This window comes from Bufo gargarizans, chromosome 8 (assembly GCF_014858855.1).
Source record: "Bufo gargarizans isolate SCDJY-AF-19 chromosome 8, ASM1485885v1, whole genome shotgun sequence".
In the NCBI taxonomy this organism is placed as follows: Eukaryota; Metazoa; Chordata; class Amphibia; order Anura; family Bufonidae; genus Bufo; species Bufo gargarizans.
The window spans coordinates 92363716-92384357 of NC_058087.1; the positions used below are offsets into that span (position 1 = coordinate 92363716).

At 44.4% G+C, this 20642-nt stretch overlaps 1 protein-coding gene across 1 annotated transcript in view; it reads left to right on the top strand.

Moving 5' to 3' along the window:
* LOC122945407 (carboxypeptidase O-like) overlaps window positions 1–20642 on the top strand; it is a 383815-nt gene that overhangs the window by 251774 nt on the left and 111399 nt on the right. The window contains exons 8-9 of the mRNA XM_044304477.1: window positions 14289–14399; window positions 15825–15915. Coding sequence (XP_044160412.1) covers window positions 14289–14399; window positions 15825–15915 — 202 coding nt within the window. The remainder of the gene's footprint in view (window positions 1–14288; window positions 14400–15824; window positions 15916–20642) is intronic.

The following is a 20642-nucleotide window of genomic DNA, read 5'->3' on the forward strand; positions in this document are numbered from 1 at the left end:
CTCCTTTCCTTCTGACAATTGCCACTGCCCAAGCAGCAGTTTACCACCACATATGGGGTATTTCTGTAAACTGAAGAATCAGAGTAATGTATATTGAGGTTTATTTTGCAGTTAACCCCTTCTGTGTTGCAAAAAAAATGTATTAACACAAAAAATCTACCAAAAAAATGAAATGTTTTAATTTAATCTCCATTTTCCTTTAATCGTTGTGGAACACCTCAAGGGTTAACAAAGTTTGTAAAATCAGTTTTGAATAATTTTAGGGGAGTAGTTTCTAAAATGGGGTCATTTATGGGTGGTTTCCATTATGTAAGCCCCCCAAAATTACTTTATAAATGAATTGGTGCTCAATAAAACAGTTTGGGCAATTTATAAATTGCTTCTAAAATTCGAAGCCTTCTAACTAGAGTTGAGCGAACACCTGGATGTTCGGGTTCGAGAAGTTCGGCCGAACATCCTGGAAATGTTCGGGTTCGGGATCCGAACCCGATCCGAACTTCGTCCCGAACCCGAACCCCATTGAAGTCAATGGGGACCCGAACTTTTCGGCACTAAAACGGCTGTAAAACAGCCCAGGAAAGGGCTAGAGGGCTGCAAAAGGCAGCAACATGTAGGTAAATCCCCTGCAAACAAATGTGGATAGGGAAATTAATTAAAATAAAAATTAAATAAATAAAAATTAACCAAAATCAATTGGAGAGAGGTTCCATAGCAGAGAATCTGGCTTCCCGTCACCCACCACTGGAACAGTCCATTCTCAGATATTTAGGCCCCGGCACCCAGGCAGAGGAGAGAGGTCCCGTAACAGACAATCTGGCTTCATGTCAGCAGAGAATCAGTCTTCATGTCATAGCAGAGAATCAGGCTTCACGTCACCCACCACTGTAAGAGTCCATTTTCATAAATTTAGGCCCAGCACCCAGGCAGAGGAGAGAGGTCCCGTAACAGACAATCTGGCTTCATGTCAGCAGAGAATCAGTCTTCATATCATAGCAGAGAATCTGGCTTCCCGTTACCCACCACTGGAACAGTCCATTCTCAGATATTTAGGCCCCGGCACCCAGGCAGAGGAGAGAGGTCCCGTAACAGACAATCTGGCTTCATGTCAGCAGAGAATCAGTCTTCATATCATAGCAGAGAATCAGGCTTCACGTCAGCCACCACTGCAACAGTCCATTGTCATAAATTCAGGCCCAGCACCCAGGCAGAGGAGAGAGGTCCCGTAACAGACAATCTGGCTTCATGTCAGCAGAGAATCAGTCTGCATGTCATAGCAGAGAATGAGGCTTCACGTCACCCACCACTGCAACAGTCCATTTTCATAAATTTAGGCCCAGCACCCAGGCAGAGGAGAGAGGTCCCGTAACAGAGGATCTGGCTTCATGTCACCAGAGAATCAGTCTGCATGTCATAGCAGAGAATCAGGCTTCACGTCACCCACCACTGCAACAGTCCATTTTCATAAATTTAGGCCCAGCACCCAGGCAGAGGAGAGAGGTCCCGTAACAGAGGATCTGGCTTCATGTCACCAGAGAATCAGTCTGCATGTCATAGCAGAGAATCAGGCTTCACGTCAGCCACCACTGCAACAATCCATTGGCATATATTTAGGCCTAGCACACAGGCAGAGGAGAGAGGTCCCGTAACAGACAATCTGGCTTCATGTCAGCAGAGAATCAGTCTTCATATCATGGCAGAGAATCAGGCTTCACGTCAGCCACCAATGCAACAGTCCATTGTCAGATATTTAGGCCCAGCACCCAGGCAGAGGAGAGAGGTCCCGTAACAGAGGATCTGGCTTCATGTCAGCAGAGAATCAGTCTTCATGTCATAGCAGAGAATCAGGCTTCACGTCACCCACCACTGTAAGAGTCCATTTTCATAAATTTAGGCCCAGCACCCAGGCAGAGGAGAGAGGTCCCGTAACAGACGATCTGGCTTCATGTCAGCAGAGAATCAGTCTGCATGTCATAGCAGAGAATGAGGCTTCACGTCACCCACCACTGCAACAGTCCATTTTCATAAATTTAGGCCCAGCACCCAGGCAGAGGAGAGAGGTCCCGTAACAGAGGATCTGGCTTCATGTCACCAGAGAATCAGTCTGCATGTCATAGCAGAGAATCAGGCTTCACGTCACCCACCACTGCAACAGTCCATTTTCATAAATTTAGGCCCAGCACCCAGGCAGAGGAGAGAGGTCCCGTAACAGAGGATCTGGCTTCATGTCACCAGAGAATCAGTCTGCATGTCATAGCAGAGAATCAGGCTTCACGTCAGCCACCACTGCAACAATCCATTGGCATATATTTAGGCCTAGCACACAGGCAGAGGAGAGAGGTCCCGTAACAGACAATCTGGCTTCATGTCAGCAGAGAATCAGTCTTCATATCATAGCAGAGAATCAGGCTTCACGTCAGCCACCAATGCAACAGTCCATTGTCAGATATTTAGGCCCAGCACCCAGGCAGAGGAGAGAGGTCCCGTAACAGAGGATCTGGCTTCATGTCAGCAGAGAATCAGTCTTCATGTCATAGCAGAGAATCAGGCTTCACGTCACCCACCACTGTAAGAGTCCATTTTCATAAATTTAGGCCCAGCACCCAGGCAGAGGAGAGAGGTCCCGTAACAGACAATCTGGCTTCATGTCAGCAGAGAATTAGTCTGCATGTCATAGCAGAGAATCAGGCTTCACGTCAGCCACCACTGCAACAGTCCATTGTCATAAATTCAGGCCCAGCACCCAGGCAGAGGAGAGAGGTCCCGTAACAGACAATCTGGCTTCATGTCAGCAGAGAATCAGTCTGCATGTCATAGCAGAGAATGAGGCTTCACGTCACCCACCACTGCAACAGTCCATTTTCATAAATTTAGGCCCAGCACCCAGGCAGAGGAGAGAGGTCCCGTAACAGAGGATCTGGCTTCATGTCAGCAGAGAATCAGTCTGCATGTCATAGCAGAGAATCAGGCTTCACGTCAGCCACCACTGCAACAGTCCATTGTCATAAATTTAGGCCCAGCACCCAGGCAGAGGAGAGAGGTCCCGTAACAGACAATCTGGCTTCATGTCAGCAGAGAATTAGTCTGCATGTCATAGCAGAGAATCAGGCTTCACGTCAGCCACCACTGCAACAATCCATTGGCATATATTTAGGCCTAGCACACAGGCAGAGGAGAGAGGTCCCGTAACAGACAATCTGGCTTCATGTCAGCAGAGAATCAGTCTTCATATCATAGCAGAGAATCAGGCTTCACGTCAGCCACCAATGCAACAGTCCATTGTCAGATATTTAGGCCCAGCACCCAGGCAGAGGAGAGAGGTCCCGTAACAGACAATCTGGCTTCATGTCAGCAGAGAATCAGTCTGCATGTCATAGCAGAGAATGAGGCTTCACGTCACCCACCACTGCAACAGTCCATTTTCATAAATTTAGGCCCAGCACCCAGGCAGAGGAGAGAGGTCCCGCAACAGAGGATCTGGCTTCATGTCAGCAGAGAATCAGTCTGCATGTCATAGCAGAGAATCAGGCTTCACGTCAGCCACCACTGCAACAGTCCATTGTCATAAATTCAGGCCCAGCACCCAGGCAGAGGAGAGAGGTCCCGTAACAGACAATCTGGCTTCATGTCACCAGAGAATCAGTCTGCATGTCATAGCAGAGAATGAGGCTTCACGTCAGCCACCACTGCAACAATCCATTGGCATATATTTAGGCCTAGCACACAGGCAGAGGAGAGGTTCATTCAACTTTGGGTAGCCTTGCAATATAATGGTAAAATGAAAATAAAAATAGGATTGAATGAGGAAGTGCCCTGGAGTCCAATAATATATGGTTATGGGGAGGTAGTTAATGTCTAATCTGGACAAGGGACGGACAGGTCCTGTGGGATCCATGCCTGGTTCATTTTTATGAACGTCAGCTTGTCCACATTGGCTGTAGACAGGCGGCTGCGTTTGTCTGTAATGACGCCCCCTGCCGTGCTGAATACACGTTCAGACAAAACGCTGGCTGCCGGGCAGGCCAGCACCTCCAAGGCATAAAAGGCTAGCTCTGGCCACGTGGACAATTTAGAGACCCAGAAGTTGAATGGGGCCGAACCATCAGTCAGTACGTGGAGGGGTGTGCACACGTACTGTTCCACCATGTTAGTGAAATGTTGCCTCCTGCTAACACGTTGCGTATCAGGTGGTGGTGCAGTTAGCTGTGGCGTGTTGACAAAAGTTTTCCACATCTCTGCCATGCTAACCCTGCCCTCAGAGGAGCTGGCCGTGACACAGCTGCCTTGGCGACCTCTTGCTCCTCCTCTGCCTTGGCCTTGGGCTTCCACTTGTTCCCCTGTGACATTTGGGAATGCTCTCATTAGCGCGTCTACCAACGTGCGCTTGTACTCGCGCATCTTCCTATCACGCTCCAGTGCAGGAAGTAAGGTGGGCACATTGTCTTTGTAGCGTGGATCCAGCAGGGTGGCAACCCAGTAGTCCGCACAGGTTAAAATGTGGGCAACTCTGCTGTCGTTGCGCAGGCACTGCAGCATGTAGTCGCTCATGTGTGCCAGGCTGCCCAGGGGTAAGGACAAGCTGTCCTCTGTGGGAGGCGTATCGTCATCGTCCTGCCTTTCCCCCCAGCCACGCACCAGTGATGGACCCGAGCTGCGTTGGGTGCCACCCCGCTGTGACCATGCTTCATCCTCATCCTCCTCCACCTCCTCCTCATCCTCGTCCTCCTCGTCCTCCAGTAGTGGGCCCTGGCTGGCAACATTTGTACCTGGCCTCTGCTGTTGCCAAAAACCTCCCTCTGAGTCACTTCGAAGAGACTGGCCTGAAAGTGCTAAAAATGACCCCTCTTCCTCCTCCTCCTCCTCCTCCTCCTGGGCCACCTCCTCTTTCATCATCGCCCTAAGTGTTTTCTCAAGGAGACATAGAAGTGGTATTGTAACGCTGATAACGGTGTCATCGCCACTGGCCATGTTGGTGGAGTACTCGAAACAGCGCAACAGGGCACACAGGTCTCGCATGGAGGCCCAGTCATTGGTGGTGAAGTGGTGCTGTTCTGTAGTGCGACTGACCCGTGCGTGCTGCAGCTGAAACTCCACTATGGCCTGCTGCTGCTCGCACAGTCTGTCCAGCATGTGCAAGGTGGAGTTCCACCTGGTGGGCACGTCGCATATGAGGCGGTGAGCGGGAAGGCCGAAGTTACGCTGTAGCGCAGACAGGCGAGCAGCGGCAGGATGTGAACGCCGGAAGCGCGAACAGACGGCCCGCACTTTATGCAGCAGCTCTGACATGTCGGGGTAGTTGTGAATGAACTTCTGCACCACCAAATTCAGCACATGCGCCAAGCAAGGGATGTGCGTCAAATTGGCTAGTCCCAGAGCTGCAACGAGATTTCGCCCATTATCACACACCACCAGGCCGGGCTTGAGGCTCACCGGCAGCAACCACTCGTCGGTCTGTTGTTCAATACCCCGCCACAACTCCTGTGCGGTGTGGGGCCTGTCCCCCAAACATATGAGTTTCAGAATGGCCTGCTGACGTTTACCCCGGGCTGTGCTGAAGTTGGTGGTGAAGGTGTGTGGCTGACTGGATGAGCAGGTGGAAGAAGAGGAGGAGGAAGCCGAGAAGGAGGAGGTGGCAACAGGAGGCAAAGAATGTTGCCCTGCGATCCTTGGCGGCGGAAGGACGTGCGCCAAACAGCTCTCCGCCTGGGGCCCAGCTGCCACTACATTTACCCAGTGTGCAGTTAGGGAGATATAGCGTCCCTGGCCGTGCTTACTGGTCCACGTATCTGTGGTTAGGTGGACCTTGCTACAGATGGCGTTGCGCAGTGCACACTTGATTTTATCGGATACTTGGTTGTGCAGGGAAGGCACGGCTCTCTTGGAGAAGTAGTGCCGGCTGGGAACAACATACTGTGGGACAGCAAGCGACATGAGCTGTTTGAAGCTGTCTGTGTCCACCAGCCTAAATGACAGCATTTCATAGGCCAGTAGTTTAGAAATGCTGGCATTCAGGGCCAGGGATCGAGGGTGGCTAGGTGGGAATTTACGCTTTCTATCAAATGTTTGTGAGATGGAGAGCTGAACGCTGGCGTGTGACATGGTTGAGACGCTTGGTGACGGAGGTGGTGGTGGTGGTGTTGGTGGTACATCCCCTGTTTGCTGGGCGGCAGGTGCCAACGTTCCTCCAGAGGCGGAGGAAGAGGCCGAGGCGGCAGCAGCAGAATAGGCCGAGGCGGCAGCAGCAGAAGAGGTAGCAGGGGGAGCCTGAGTGACTTCCTTGGTTTTAAGGTGTTTACTCCACTGCAGTTCATGCTTTGCATGCAGGTGCCTGGTCATGCAGGTTGTGCTCAGGTTCAGAACGTTAATGCCTCGCTTCAGGCTCTGATGGCACAGCGTGCAAACCACTCGGGTCTTGTCGTCAGCACATTGTTTGAAGAAGTGCCATGCCAGGGAACTCCTTGAAGCTGCCTTTGGGGTGCTCGGTCCCAGATGGCGGCGGTCAGTAGCAGGCGGAGTCTCTTGGCGGCGGGTGTTCTGCTTTTGCCCACTGCTCCCTCTTTTGCTACGCTGTTGGCTCGGTCTCACCACTGCCTCTTCCTCCGAACTGTGAAAGTCAGTGGCACGACCTTCATTCCATGTGGGGTCTAGGACCTCATCGTCCCCTGCATCGTCTTCCACCCAGTCTTGATCCCTGACCTCCTGTTCAGTCTGCACACTGCAGAAAGACGCAGCAGTTGGCACCTGTGTTTTGTCATCATCAGAGACATGCTGAGGTGGTATTCCCATGTCCTCATCATCAGGAAACATAAGTGGTTGTGCGTCAGTGCATTCTATGTCTTTCACCGCTGGGGAAGGGCTAGGTGGATGCCCTTGGGAAACCCTGCCAGCGGAGTCTTCAAACAGCATAAGAGACTGCTGCATAACTTGAGGCTGAGACAGTTTCCCTGGTATGCATGGGGGTGATGTGACAGACTGATGGGGTTGGTTTTCAGGCGCCATCTGTGCGCTTTCTGCAGAAGACTGGGTGGGAGATAATGTGAACGTGCTGGATCCACTGTCGGCCACCCAATTGACTAATGCCTGTACCTGCTCAGGCCTTACCATCCTTAGAACGGCATTGGGCCCCACCATATATCGCTGTAAATTCTGGCGGCTACTGGGACCTGAGGTAGTTGGTACACTAGGACGTGTGGATGTGGCAGAACGGCCACGTCCTCTCCCAGCACCAGAGGGTCCACTAACACCACCACGACCATGTCCACGTCCGCGTCCCTTACTAGATGTTTTTCTCATTGTTATGGTTCACCACAACAACAAATATATTATTTGGCCCAATGTATTGTATTCAAATTCAGCGGGATATAAATTTGAGGCCTAGTATTTAGGCGCTGGGTGACCGGTATGGATTTAGTGACAGAATTAGACTTGGAAATGCACAGAAGCGTGTGTGTGAAGTTATTCTGAATGACCCAATGTGCACCTTGAATATTATATACCCTTTTAGGGATAGATTTCAAATAGCTCTGATATAGCAGAAACCACTAAATTATGAAATTGCTAAATTGGGAATTGTATTTCAACCCAGAACAAAAAATGTGCTTTGACGGACACTAAATATCTTGCCCAGCAACAACAGTACAGCGGTAACGAGAGATTTAGCAGGATATAAATTTGAGGCCTAGTATTTAGGCGCTGGGTGACAGGTATGGGTTTAGTGACAGAATTAGACTTGGAAATACACAGTAGCGGGTGTGTGTGAAGTTATTCTGAATGACCCAATGTGCACCTTGAATATTATATACCCTTTTAGGGATAGATTTCAAATAGCTCTGATATAGCAGAAACCACTAAATTATGAAATTGCTAAATTGGGAATTGTACTTCAACCCAGAACAAAAAATGTGCTTTGACGGACACTAAATAACTTTCCCAGCTACAACAGGACAGCGGTAACGAGAGATTTAGCAGGATATAAATTTGAGGCCTAGTATTTAGGCGCTGGGTGACAGGTATGGGTTTAGTGACAGAATTAGACTTGAAAATACACAGTAGCGGGTGTGTGTGAAGTTATTCTGAATGACCCAATGTGCACCTTGAATATTATATACCCTTTTAGGGATAGATTTCAAATAGCTCTGATATAGCAGAAACCACTAAATTATGAAATTGCTAAATTGGGAATTGTACTTCAACCCAGAACAAAAAATGTGCTTTGACGGACACTAAATAACTTTCCCAGCTACAACAGGACAGCGGTAACGAGAGATTTAGCGGGATATAAATTTGAGGCCTAGTATTTAGGCGCTGGGTGACCGGTATGGATTTAGTGACAGAATTAGACTGGGATATGGCCAAAAAATAACCACACTATTGCTGGTTAAATGCACTTGGTGACGGGCGCAGCTTGCCCCTGATGTAGTATATGGCCAGAAAATGAACAGACTATTGCTGGTTAAATGCACTTGGTGTCACAGCTTGACCAACCACACTACTGAGGGTTAAATGCACTTGGTGACGGGCGCAGCTTGCCCCTGATGTAGTATATGGCCAAAAAATAAACAGACTATTGCTGGTTAAATGCACTTGGTGTGACAGCTTCACCCTGATGTAGGCTTTAGCCAGAAAACAACCACACCATTGAGGGTTAAATGCACTTGGTGACAGGCGCAGCTTGCCCCTGATTTTGTATATGGCCAAAAAATGAACAGACTATTGCTGGTTAAATGCACTTGGTGTGACAGCTTCACCCTGATGTAGGCTTTAGCCAAAAAACAACCACACCATTGAGGGTTAAATGCACTTGGTGACAGGCGCAGCTTGCCCCTGATTTTGTATATGGCCAAAAAATGAACAGACTATTGCTGGTTAAATGCACTTGGTGTGACAGCTTCACCCTGATGTAGGCTTTAGCCAAAAAACAACCACACCATTGAGGGTTAAATGCACTTGGTGACAGGCGCAGCTTGCCCCTGATTTTGTATATGGCCAAAAAATGAACAGACTATTGCTGGTTAAATGCACTTGGTGTGACAGCTTCACCCTGATGTAGGCTTTAGCCAAAAAACAACCACACCATTGAGGGTTAAATGCACTTGGTGACAGGCGCAGCTTGCCCCTGATTTTGTATATGGCCAAAAAATGAACAGACTATTGCTGGTTAAATGCACTTGGTGTGACAGCTTCACCCTGATGTAGGCTTTAGCCAAAAAACAACCACACCATTGAGGGTTAAATGCACTTGGTCGCAGCTTGTGCTGGCGCACCACAAGACACAAAATGGCCGCCGATCACCCCAGAAAAATGTGACTGACAAACGGTCTGGGCAGCCTAAAAACAGTGAGCAATTGAGGATCAGCAGCTCAATGATCCACAGCTGCAGATCGATCAGTTAATCAAGTCCTTTGGAGGAGTTAATCTGCCTAATCTCGCCCTACTGTCGCAGCCGCAACCTCTCCCTACGCTAATCAGAGCAGAGTGACGGGCGGCGCTATGTGACTCCAGCTTAAATAGAGGCTGGGTCACATGGTGCTCTGGCCAATCACAGCCATGCCAATAGTAGGCATGGCTGTGATGGCCTCTTGGGGCAAGTAGTATGACGCTTGTTGATTGGCTGCTTTGCAGCCTTTCAAAAAGCGCCAAGAAAGGGTCACAAAAGCGCCAAGAAAGCGACGAACACCGAACCCGAACCCGGACTTTTACGAAAATGTCCGGGTTCGGGTCCGTGTCACGGACACCCCAAAATTCGGTACGAACCCGAACTATACAGTTCGAGTTCGCTCATCCCTACTTCTAACGTCCTAAAAATTAAAATGATATTTGCTAAATTATGCCAACATAAAGCAGACATATGGGGAATGTTAAATGACATCTATTTTATGAGGTATTACTATCTGTCTTAAGAGTAGAGAAATTCAAATTTAAAAAAATTTAGAATTTTTGCAAATGTTTGGTAAATTTGGGATTCTTTTATAAATAAAGGTGAAATATAGTGACTCAAATTTACCACTGTTATGAAGTACATTGTCACTAGTAGAGACGGACTTAATGGATGGATTCTTCTTGTTTTAATAGAAACAACGCGTTTAGGGGATCAGAGTCTCACCTTCATCAGGTTTCACAATCATATAACAAATAATACAAATGGATTGATACTTATAGATAAATTCTGAGCTATTCCATCAGGCCTCAGACCACCATCTAACTTTTACCCCATTCACCATAAGGGCAGTTTCCTTGATACATTCTACTCTCTAGTATCAAATGATTTTAGACAAATAAATCAAGAGGCGATCCCGCCTTGCCACAAAAAACATAAACATAATCTCAAACCATACGAGAGAGTAGCTCTTAAAAATATACAATCAAATACAAATATTACAATAAGAAGTGCTGATAAAGGGGGTGGAATTGTGATCCAGAACAGAGAGGACTATATAAAAGAAGCTCTAAACATACTCTCAGATACAAACTACTATAAACCGCTATACAGTGACCCTTCCAACCAATATAGAGACGAATTTGAAAAACTAATAAAATCAGCAGAAACAGTTCTGGATAAAAAGGAAAAGGAATATATTCTAGTGAAAGAAGCAACTCTAGCGACTTTCTATCATCTGCCCAAAATACACAAGGCCCTGAAAAATCCTCCCGGTAGACCAATAATCTCTGGGGTGTCCTCTCTGACCAGGAATCTTTCCCATTACATCGATATACATCTCCATAAATATGTTCAAAATCTGAAATCACATCTCAAAGACTCTGTATCATTAATAACATCCCTAAAAGATATCAAGTGGAAAGGAAACTACCACTGGTTGACTTTAGATATATCAGTCCTATATACGAATATACCCCACAATTTGGGATTGGAATGTGTGTCTGTCTTTTTAAACAATGACCTAGAAATGCCTTTAGAGCAAAAAACCTTTATCAGTAAAGGCATGGAATTTATCCTCACCCACAATATATTCACTTTTCAGGACCAGACCTATAAACAGATATGGGGCACCGCGATGGGGACGCGTTTCGCGCCAAGCTTTGCAAATATGTTTATGGGTAGGTTTGAAGAATTCTTTATATACCAAACCAAGTTCTGGCACAAAAATATTATTTATTTCAAAAGATACATTGACGACCTGATCTTCATTTGGGATGGCAAACAATCCACAATAGAGGAATTTATATCTCATCTAAATATCAACTGGGGTATTAAATTTATAGGAACGTATGATAAGACAAAAACAGAATTCCTAGATTTAGAGATTTTCATCCTGAATAATGAAATCAAAACATGAACCTTTTTCAAAAAGGTAGATAGCAATAGCTATCTTGACTTTGGCAGTACACACTACAGGAAGTGGAAGTCAAATGTTCAGTTTAGCCAGTTTAAACGTATCCGCAGAAATTGCACATTATATTCAGATTTCAGTTCACAATGCAACATTCTTATGTCCCGGTTCAATCAAAAGGGGTACCCCAGTAACATCATTGTGGGCGCCAGAGAAAAAGCTAATAAGCTAACCCCACTAGAAAGCCTAGCCCCACCCCAAAAAATAGAGGACAAAAATGATATCAGCTCCTACTGTTATAACTTCATAACAACTTATAACCAAAACCATAACGCCATTAAGGCGACACTGGGGAAAAACTGGCACATCCTAAAAAGAGATCCTATACTTAGCCAAATAATTCAGGAGAACCCTAAGTTTACGTATAGAAGAGCCAAAACTCTGAAAACATCCTAGCTCCGAGCAAAATGAGAGCAGCAATACATCCCTCTAATGAGGATAAGGATACTGAGGCCCCTAAAGGAATTTCAAATGCGGTCATTCAAGATGTCTCTGTTGTACTAGTATCAACCAACAATCATCTTTTCATAGCAAGAACACCGGGGAATCATTCCAAATCCAATATCACCTGCAACTCTAACCATGTTATTTATTTACTTGAGTGCCCCTGTCACCTACAATATGTAGGCCGCACAATACAAACCCTATGTAATCGTTTTACAGTGTGTCCAGACATACGGCAGAACACCATGAAGGCAATGTTGTAGGGTTCACTATAACACCGATTGAACTCATTCCAATACATCTCCAAAAAGACGTCCAATACATCAGACGTCGGGAGATGTATTGGATTTTTAAACTCAATAGCCTTAATCCGTATGGGCTCAATGAGGCCTTTGAAATCAATTTATAAAAAGAAAGGATATAAATAAATAACAACAATAAAAAATAAAACAAAGGAAAGCACTATCCTCCCACTAGCTGTGTACTCAATTCCTTATTTTGCGTATTTTCACCCCCTTGCCCTCATTGATATCCTTCATCTCCTGTGACAAAATAGGAGACCATATATCTAAAAGGATCAAAATAAGGCAAAATAACATGTGCTGGAAAGAAAAGTTATAGTATATTTGACAGGTTGCAGAACATACCATTTATCTCATATATTTGAGATCTTCTATAGATTCGAGAGAGATATATAAATGCATATATTTTATATATATTTTTTATATATATTTTTTTATTCATTTATATATTTTTATATACATTTATATATATATATATATATATATATATATATTTACCATAATTTTATATATATTGTTTGAGCCTCAGATACATATGTATTCATCATTTATCATAATTTTATATAATTCATTTGAGTTGTGTAAATATCCTATGATCCATAATATTGGCTGCCAAACACATTCCCCCTTTTTTTTTTATATATATTTTTATATATATATATTTATTAAGGATCGTCCAAAATAAGCTGGAAACCCACCTTATCTTTGAAAAAATATACAGATCCCCAGTATCTATTAGCGTTTGTGCTGCAAGACAACAGGTCACATGAATCTTATCTGCGATAATGTGACACCCTATGCCATTGATCCCAGCCGTCGGCTCAGAATCTTCATCTGAGCATGCGCCGCCCGAGCGATCTAAGCATCGCTACTTCCGCCCTCTCTCCCCTCGTTTGGTTAGATGAGAGCGGCGCCAGGCAAAGAATACTTCCGGGCTCCCGAGTCATGTGACGCTTGTACTGGCGATCACATGACCGGGAGTTACATGCCATCCCTTATAGGAAAACGATCAGCTAGAAATTTTAATAAAATAAAGATGCGATTTTATGTGTAAACCATGAGATTGTCAACACATGGTTATCATAACCTAATGTTATGAAAGTTTGCACTTTGGATGACACCTGGTGATGGCTCCTCCCACAAGGGCCGTCACCCAGGTGTATCCTTTTGGCATTTTTTTTTTACAGAATTTATCTATAAGTATCAATCCATTTGTATTATTTGTTATATGATTGTGAAACCTGATGAAGGGGAGACTCTGATCCCCGAAACGCGTTGTTTCTATTAAAACAAGAAGAATCCATCCATTAAGACCGTCTCTACTAGTGATTTTGCGCAGAACTTCTTTCCCTTACTACAAAATTTGTTTTGGGGGACTGGACATCCCATCCAAGAGACTACAAAATCTGCGGCTGCAGTCCTGGTTTAAAGGTCTTATTTCTATTAAGTCTACAGTAGAGTTGTGCCTGCCGGAGCACAGCCCTGTTAGGTGAGTTTGGATATTTCTCACTTTGATATTATCATCCGGTTGAACATACTATTGTGCGCTTTGTTTTTTCTCTGTTTCCCTGTTCTCGAGGGGAATTTAGAATCGTCCTTGGCATACGATGAAGTACATTGTGTCACGAGAATGGCTTGAATAAGTAAAAGTGTTCCAACGTTATTACCACATAAAGTGATACATGTCAGATTTGCAAAAATCGGCCTCGGATTTAAGGTGAAAAGTGGCTCAGTACTAAAACGGTTAAGGATGTAACAATTCTAATCTTTATATAGATAAACAATGGCAAGAAAATTGACTTCTTAATTGCTTTCAGTGGCTTTTGCGACTTGATGCAATGTAGCAGATGACAATCACTTTCGAACGAAGCTTGAATCGTCCCTTCACCTCACATGGATCCAAAGTTCTCCCTATTCATTGCTAAAATTGCTCTGTAATTACAAAATCTGTAATATATAAAAATAACTAGTTTATTGTGCTGAATTACATTAAAATAACATTTAAAGTGCCACAACCCCTTTAAGGTACAGTGAAATATTGTGGAACATGGGTTCACTGGAGTTTAACATAGATGCAGATATGTATAGAGACAAAACATGGCACTAATAAATACTTTCTTTCATTCTTTACATTGTGAGAAACTGCACGTGACCTTGCAGGAATGCCTTCTTTTTTAGATTTATCTTAATTTTGCAGATACTTCAGCCTCACAGCCAGAATCGTGTGATAAATAAAGTTCTGGAAAACATAGATTTCTATATTGTCCCTGTTCTCAATATTGATGGTTTTGTTTATTCCTGGACTACGGTAAGAACCAATGTAAAATTCATAACTTTCTTTAATTACTGTATGAACAGTAATATCAATAAGATAACATACATATTTAAACATACCTGCATTATTTCATTGTACTTGTAATCTGGAAAATTGCTGATATTTAGTTTATTTCTTTAGAAAAAAAGCAGTTCTGCGCAGTCTCTACCTATGGTTAGTCAGTCATTGCATGTGATGTGCAATCTCATAGAAATCCTTCCTCATACAGTATATGTCTGTGAGATTGCACAGTTTTTCTTTAGCCCTCAGGGTACTTCAGATCCAAATGTTATAGTCTTTCCTCAATGTCGAGTGATCCTGTAGGTGTTCAATACTTTTCTTCACTTCAGCAAGAGGTCCTATAAAAGGATATATGCATAGTGCTCACCGTGTTTGTGATATTAAAACAGGTTGTTATTGTACTTACAAGATTTTAGACTTGCTTCATTCACATAAAATGTCATGAAAACTCATAGTCCGACTCGGGTTTCGCACCGCTTCTTCAGGGGCGTGTCACTATGAAGCAGTGCGAAACCCGGGGGAGTAAAGGGACAGGGAGTAAAAAAGATGAAAACTGTCCTGAAGGGGATGAACACCATTTGAATTACTAAAATTATGTATGGTTAAACAAATGAATGATGATGACATGTAAATGTCAGGTGAGTAATTCTAAGTTTTTCATATAATTATTTTTACGACAACTGTCTGAAAAATGACAGTTATTTATTTAAATCAATACACAAGTGAGGTATTTGACCCAGTGATCTACCTCTACAATGGAAGACACAACCTACCGTATTATATTGATTCACATGTAGAATAATAAGCGAATATCAGAACAATAAACCAAATTACTTGCAGGATTTTATTTAATTTTTTTGCAATATGAAATATTTTATGTGAAGCTAATACACATAAACTAGTTGTAACCAGGGGGAAGTTCAGCTTTGTTGGTGCAGAACATAGGGCTTTTATGGTGATTACCATGACATAAGGCTGGGAAACTACCAAGGGTACGTATCAAGTAAACATTGCTAGTAGCACTACTGCTAATCATACCACAGCACTTATTATCAAAGTCAGAGTGACTTATTAGATAATCTTCTACTCAATGCAGCTCAATATGGCTTAGCAAGCCCAGTGAGAACCCGTATTTGAAATTATGAAAGGAGGAGATGTTACTGTTAGTGGAGCAGATGCTAGTGCTTTCCGTTTTAGTTTAGGAATAATGTATAAAGCTACTTATTGATTTCATGCATTTAGGTACATTTATAATCGCAACATTTATAATGCAAGAAAAACATGCTAAAAAATGATAAATTACTGTATGTTGTTATACTAATAGTTGCATTGATGTTCTAACTGTGTCTGAAATAGACATTTCAGTAAACCTTCTAAAATACACTTTTATTTGAACAGGATCGTCTTTGGAGAAAATCTCGCTCACCACATGATAATGGAAAATGTTATGGTGTGGACCTGAATAGAAACTTTAATTCAAATTGGTGCAGTAAGTTACAGCATAGTCAACATATGCCAAAATAAGTCCAGGCAGTATCTACCAGTATATCTTGTTTCACTGTACTGAAAATTGTAGTTGACTTCTTGTTTTCTGTAACTGCAATAATATCAAACTCAAAAAAGATGTGGTTTTAGTGCACTTTCAGAACTTACATCATCAGTTTTTCTTACATTTTCTATAATCCCTTATTTAACCCCTTAATGACTGCTGATATGGGTTTCTATAGCAGTCATTAATGGGCGTATTTATATTCCTTTCTATAGCAGCCTAGGATAAGCACTGCATGGGTCTACCATACAATGTAGAGTGTGGGCTCAGCTCTTGCATGAACCAGCCGTTTAATCCCTTAGATTCTGTCTTTAGCGATCATGGCATCTAAGTGGTTTAGAGGGAGAGAGCTCTTCTGTCTTCCATCAGTACACTGTGAATGAGATCATGAGGTGCTGATTAGGGATGAGCGAACCCGAACTGTATAGTTCGGGTTCGTACCGAATTTTGGGGTGTCTGTGACACGGACCCGAACCCGGACATTTTCGTAAAAGTCTGGGTTCAGGTTCGGTGTTCGTCGCTTTCTTGGCGCTTTTTGAAAGACTGCAAAGCAGCCAATCAACAAGCGTCATACTACTTGCCCCAAGAGGCCATCACAGCCATGCCTACTATTGGCATGGCTGTGATTGGCCAGAGCACCATGTGACCCAGCCTCTATTTAAGCTGGAGTCAAATAGCGCCGCCCGACACTCTGCTCTGATCAGCATAGGGAGAGGTTGCGGCTGCGACAGTAGGGCGAGATTAGGCAGATTAACTCCTCCAAAGGACTTGATTAATTGATCGATCTGCAGCTGTGGATCATTGAGCTGCTGATACTCAATTGCTCACTGTTTTTAGGTTGCCCAGACCGTTTGTCAGTCACTTTTTTCTGGGGTGATTGGCGGCCATTTTGTGTCTTGTGGTGCGCCAGCACAAGCTGCGACCAAGTGCATTTAACCCTTAATGGTGTGGTTGTTTTTTGGCTAATTCCTACATCAGTGTGAAGCTGTCACACCAAGTGCATTTAACCAACAATAGTCTGGTTATTTTTTGGCCATATACTACATCAGGGGCAAGCTGCACCTGTCACCAAGTGCATTTAACCCTCAATGGTGTGGTTGTTTTTTGGCTAAATCCTACATCAGGGTGAAGCTGTCACACCAAATGCATTTAACCAGCAATAGTCTGTTTATTTTTTGGCCATATACTACATCAGGGGCAAGCTGAGCCTGTCACCAAGTGCATTTAACCAGCAATAGTCTGTTTATTTTCTTGCCATATACTACATCAGGGGCAAGCTGCGCCTGTCACCAAGTGCATTTAACCCTCAGTAGTGTGGTTGGTCAAGCTGTCACACCAAGTGCATTTAACCAGCAATAGTCTTTTTATTTTTTGGCCATATACTACATCAGGGGCAAGCTGCGCCTGTCACCAAGTGCATTTAACCCTCAGTAGTGTGGTTGGTCAAGCTGTCACACCAAGTGCATTTAACCATCAATAGTGTGGTTATTTTTTGGCCATATCCCAGTCTAATTCTGTCAGTAAACGTATACCTGTCACCCAGCGCCTAAATACTAGGCCTCAAGTTTATATCCAGCTAAAACTGTTGTTAATGGTGTGGCTGGTCAAGTTATTTAGTGTCCGTCAAAGCACAGTTTTTGTTCTGGGTTGAAATATAATTCCCAATTTAGCAATTTCATAATTTAGTGGTTTCTGCTGTATCAGAGCTATTTGAAATCTATCCCTAAAAGGGTATATCATATTCAAGGTGCACATAGGGTCATTCAGAATAACTTCATACACCCGCTACTGTGCATTTCCAAGTCTAATTCTGTCAGTAAACGTATACCTGTCACCCAGCGCCTAAATACTAGGCCTCAAATTTATATCCTGCTAAATCTGTCGTTACTGCTGTACTGTTGTGGCTGGGCAAGTTATTTAGTGTCCGTCCAAGCACAGTTTTTGTTCTGGGTTGAAATACAATTCCCAATTTAGCAATTTCCTAATTTAGTGGTTTCTGCTGTATCAGAACTATTTGAAATCTATCCCTAAAAGGGTATATAATATTCAAGGTGCACATAGGGTCATTCTGAATAACTTCACACACACGCTACAGTGCATTTCCAAGTCTAATTCTGTCAGTAAACGTATACCTGTCACCCAGCGCCTAAATACTAGGCCTCAAATTTATATCCTGCTAAATCTGTCGTTACTGCTGTACTGTTGTGGCTGGGCAAGTTATTTAGTGTCCGTCCAAGCACAGTTTTTGTTCTGGGTTGAAATACAATTCCCAATTTAGCAATTTCCTAATTTAGTGGTTTCTGCTGTATCAGGCCTACTTTAAATACATCCCTAAAAGGGTATATCAGAATCAAGGTGCTGATAGGGTCATTCTGAATAACTTCACACACACGCTACTGTGCATTTCCCAGTCTAATTCTGTCAATAAACCTATACCTGTCACCCAGCGCCTAAATACTAGGCCTCAAATTTATATCCTGCTAAATCTGTCGTTACTGCTGTACTGTTGTGGCTGGGCAAGTTATTTAGTGTCCTTCAAAGCACAGTTTTTGTTCTGGGTTGAAATACAATTCCCAATTTAGCAATTTCATAATTTAGTGGTTTCTGCTGTATCGGAGCTACTTGAAATCTATCCCTAAAAGGGTATATAATATTCAAAGTGCACATAGGGTCATTCTGAATAACTTCACACACACGCTACAGTGCATTTCCAAGTCTAATTCTGTCAGTAAACGTATACCTGTCACCCAGCGCCTAAATACTAGGCCTCAAATTTATATCCTGCTAAATCTGTCGTTACTGCTGTACTGTTGTGGCTGGGCAAGTTATTTAGTGTCCGTCAAAGCACAGTTTTTGTTCTGGGTTGAAATACAATTCCCAATTTAGCAATTTCATAATTTAGTGGTTTCTGCTGTATCAGAGCTATTTGAAATCTATCCCTAAAAGGGTATATCATATTCAAGGTGCACAAAGGGTCATTCAGAATAACTTCACACACCCGCTACTGTGCATTTCCAAGTCTAATTCTGTCAGTAAACCTATACCTGTCACCCAGCGCCTAAATACTAGACCTCAAATTTATATTCAGCTGAATTTGAATACAATACATTGGGCCAAATAATATTTTTGTTGTTGTGGTGAACGATAACAATGAGTAAAACATCTAGTAAGGGACGCGGACGTGGACATGGTCGTGGTGGTGTTAGTGGACCCTCTGGTGCTGGGAGAGGACGTGACCGTTCTGCAACATCCACACGTCCTAGTGTACCAACTACCTCAGGTCCCAGTAGCCGCCAGAATTTACAGCGATATATGGTGGGGCCCAATGCCGTTCTAAGGATGGTAAGGCCTGAGCAGGTACAGGCATTAGTCAATTGGGTGGCCGACAGTGGACCAGCACGTTCACATTATCTCCCACCAAGTCTTCTGCAGAAAGCGCACAGATGGCGCCTGAAAACCAACCCCATCAGTCTGTCACATCACCCCCATGCATATCAGGGAAACTGTCTGAGCCTCAAGTTATGCAGCAGTCTCTTATGCTGTTTGAAGACTCTGCTGGCAGGGTTTGCCAAGTTCATCCACCTAGCCCTTCCCCAGCGGTGGAAGACATAGAATGCACTGACGCACAACCACTTATGTTTCCTGATGATGAGGACATGGGAATACCACCTCAGCAAGTCTCTGATGATGACAAAACACAGGTGCCAACTGCTGCGTCTTTCTGCACTGTGCAGACTGAACAGGAGGTCAGGGATCAAGACTGGGTGGAAGACGATGCAGGGGACGATAAGGTCCTAGACCCCACATGGAATGAAAGTCGTGCCACTGACTTTCACAGTTCGGAGGAAGAGGCAGTGGTGAGACCGAGCCAACAGCGTAGCAAAAGAGGGAGCAGTGGGCAAAAGCAGAACACCCGCCGCCAAGAGACTCCGCCTGCTACTGACCGCCGCCATCTGGGACCGGGCACCCCAAAGGCAGCTTCAAGGAGTTCCCTGGCATGGCACTTCTTCAAACAATGTGCTGACGACAAGACCCGAGTGGTTTGCACGCTGTGCCATCAGAGCCTGAAGCGAGGCATTAACGTTCTGAACCTTAGTACAACCTGCATGACCAGGCACCTGCATGCAAAGCATGAACTGCAGTGGAGTAAACACCTTAAAAACAAGGATGTCACTCAGGCTCCCCCTGCGATCCTCTTCTGCTGCTGCCGCCTCGGCCTCTTCTGCTACTGCCGCCTCGGCCTCTTCCTCCGCCTCTCGAGGAACGTTGGCACCTGCCACCCAGCAAACAGGGGATGTACCACCAACACCACCACCACCTCCGTCACCAAGCATCTCAACCATGTCACACGGCAGCGTTCAGCTCTCCATCTGACAAACATTTGAGAGAAAGTGTAAATTTCCACCTAGCCACCCTCGATCCCTGGCCCTGAATGCCAGCATTTCTAAACTACTGGCCTATGAAATGCTGTAATTTAGGCTGGTTGACACAGACAGCTTCAAACAGCTCATGTCGCTTGCTGTCCCACAGTATGTTGTTCCCAGCCGCCACTATTTCTCCAAGAGAGCCGTGCCTTCCCTGCACAACCAAGTAGCCGATAAAATCAAGTGTGCACTGCGCAACGCCATCTGTAGCAAGGTCCACCTAACCACAGATACGTGGACCAG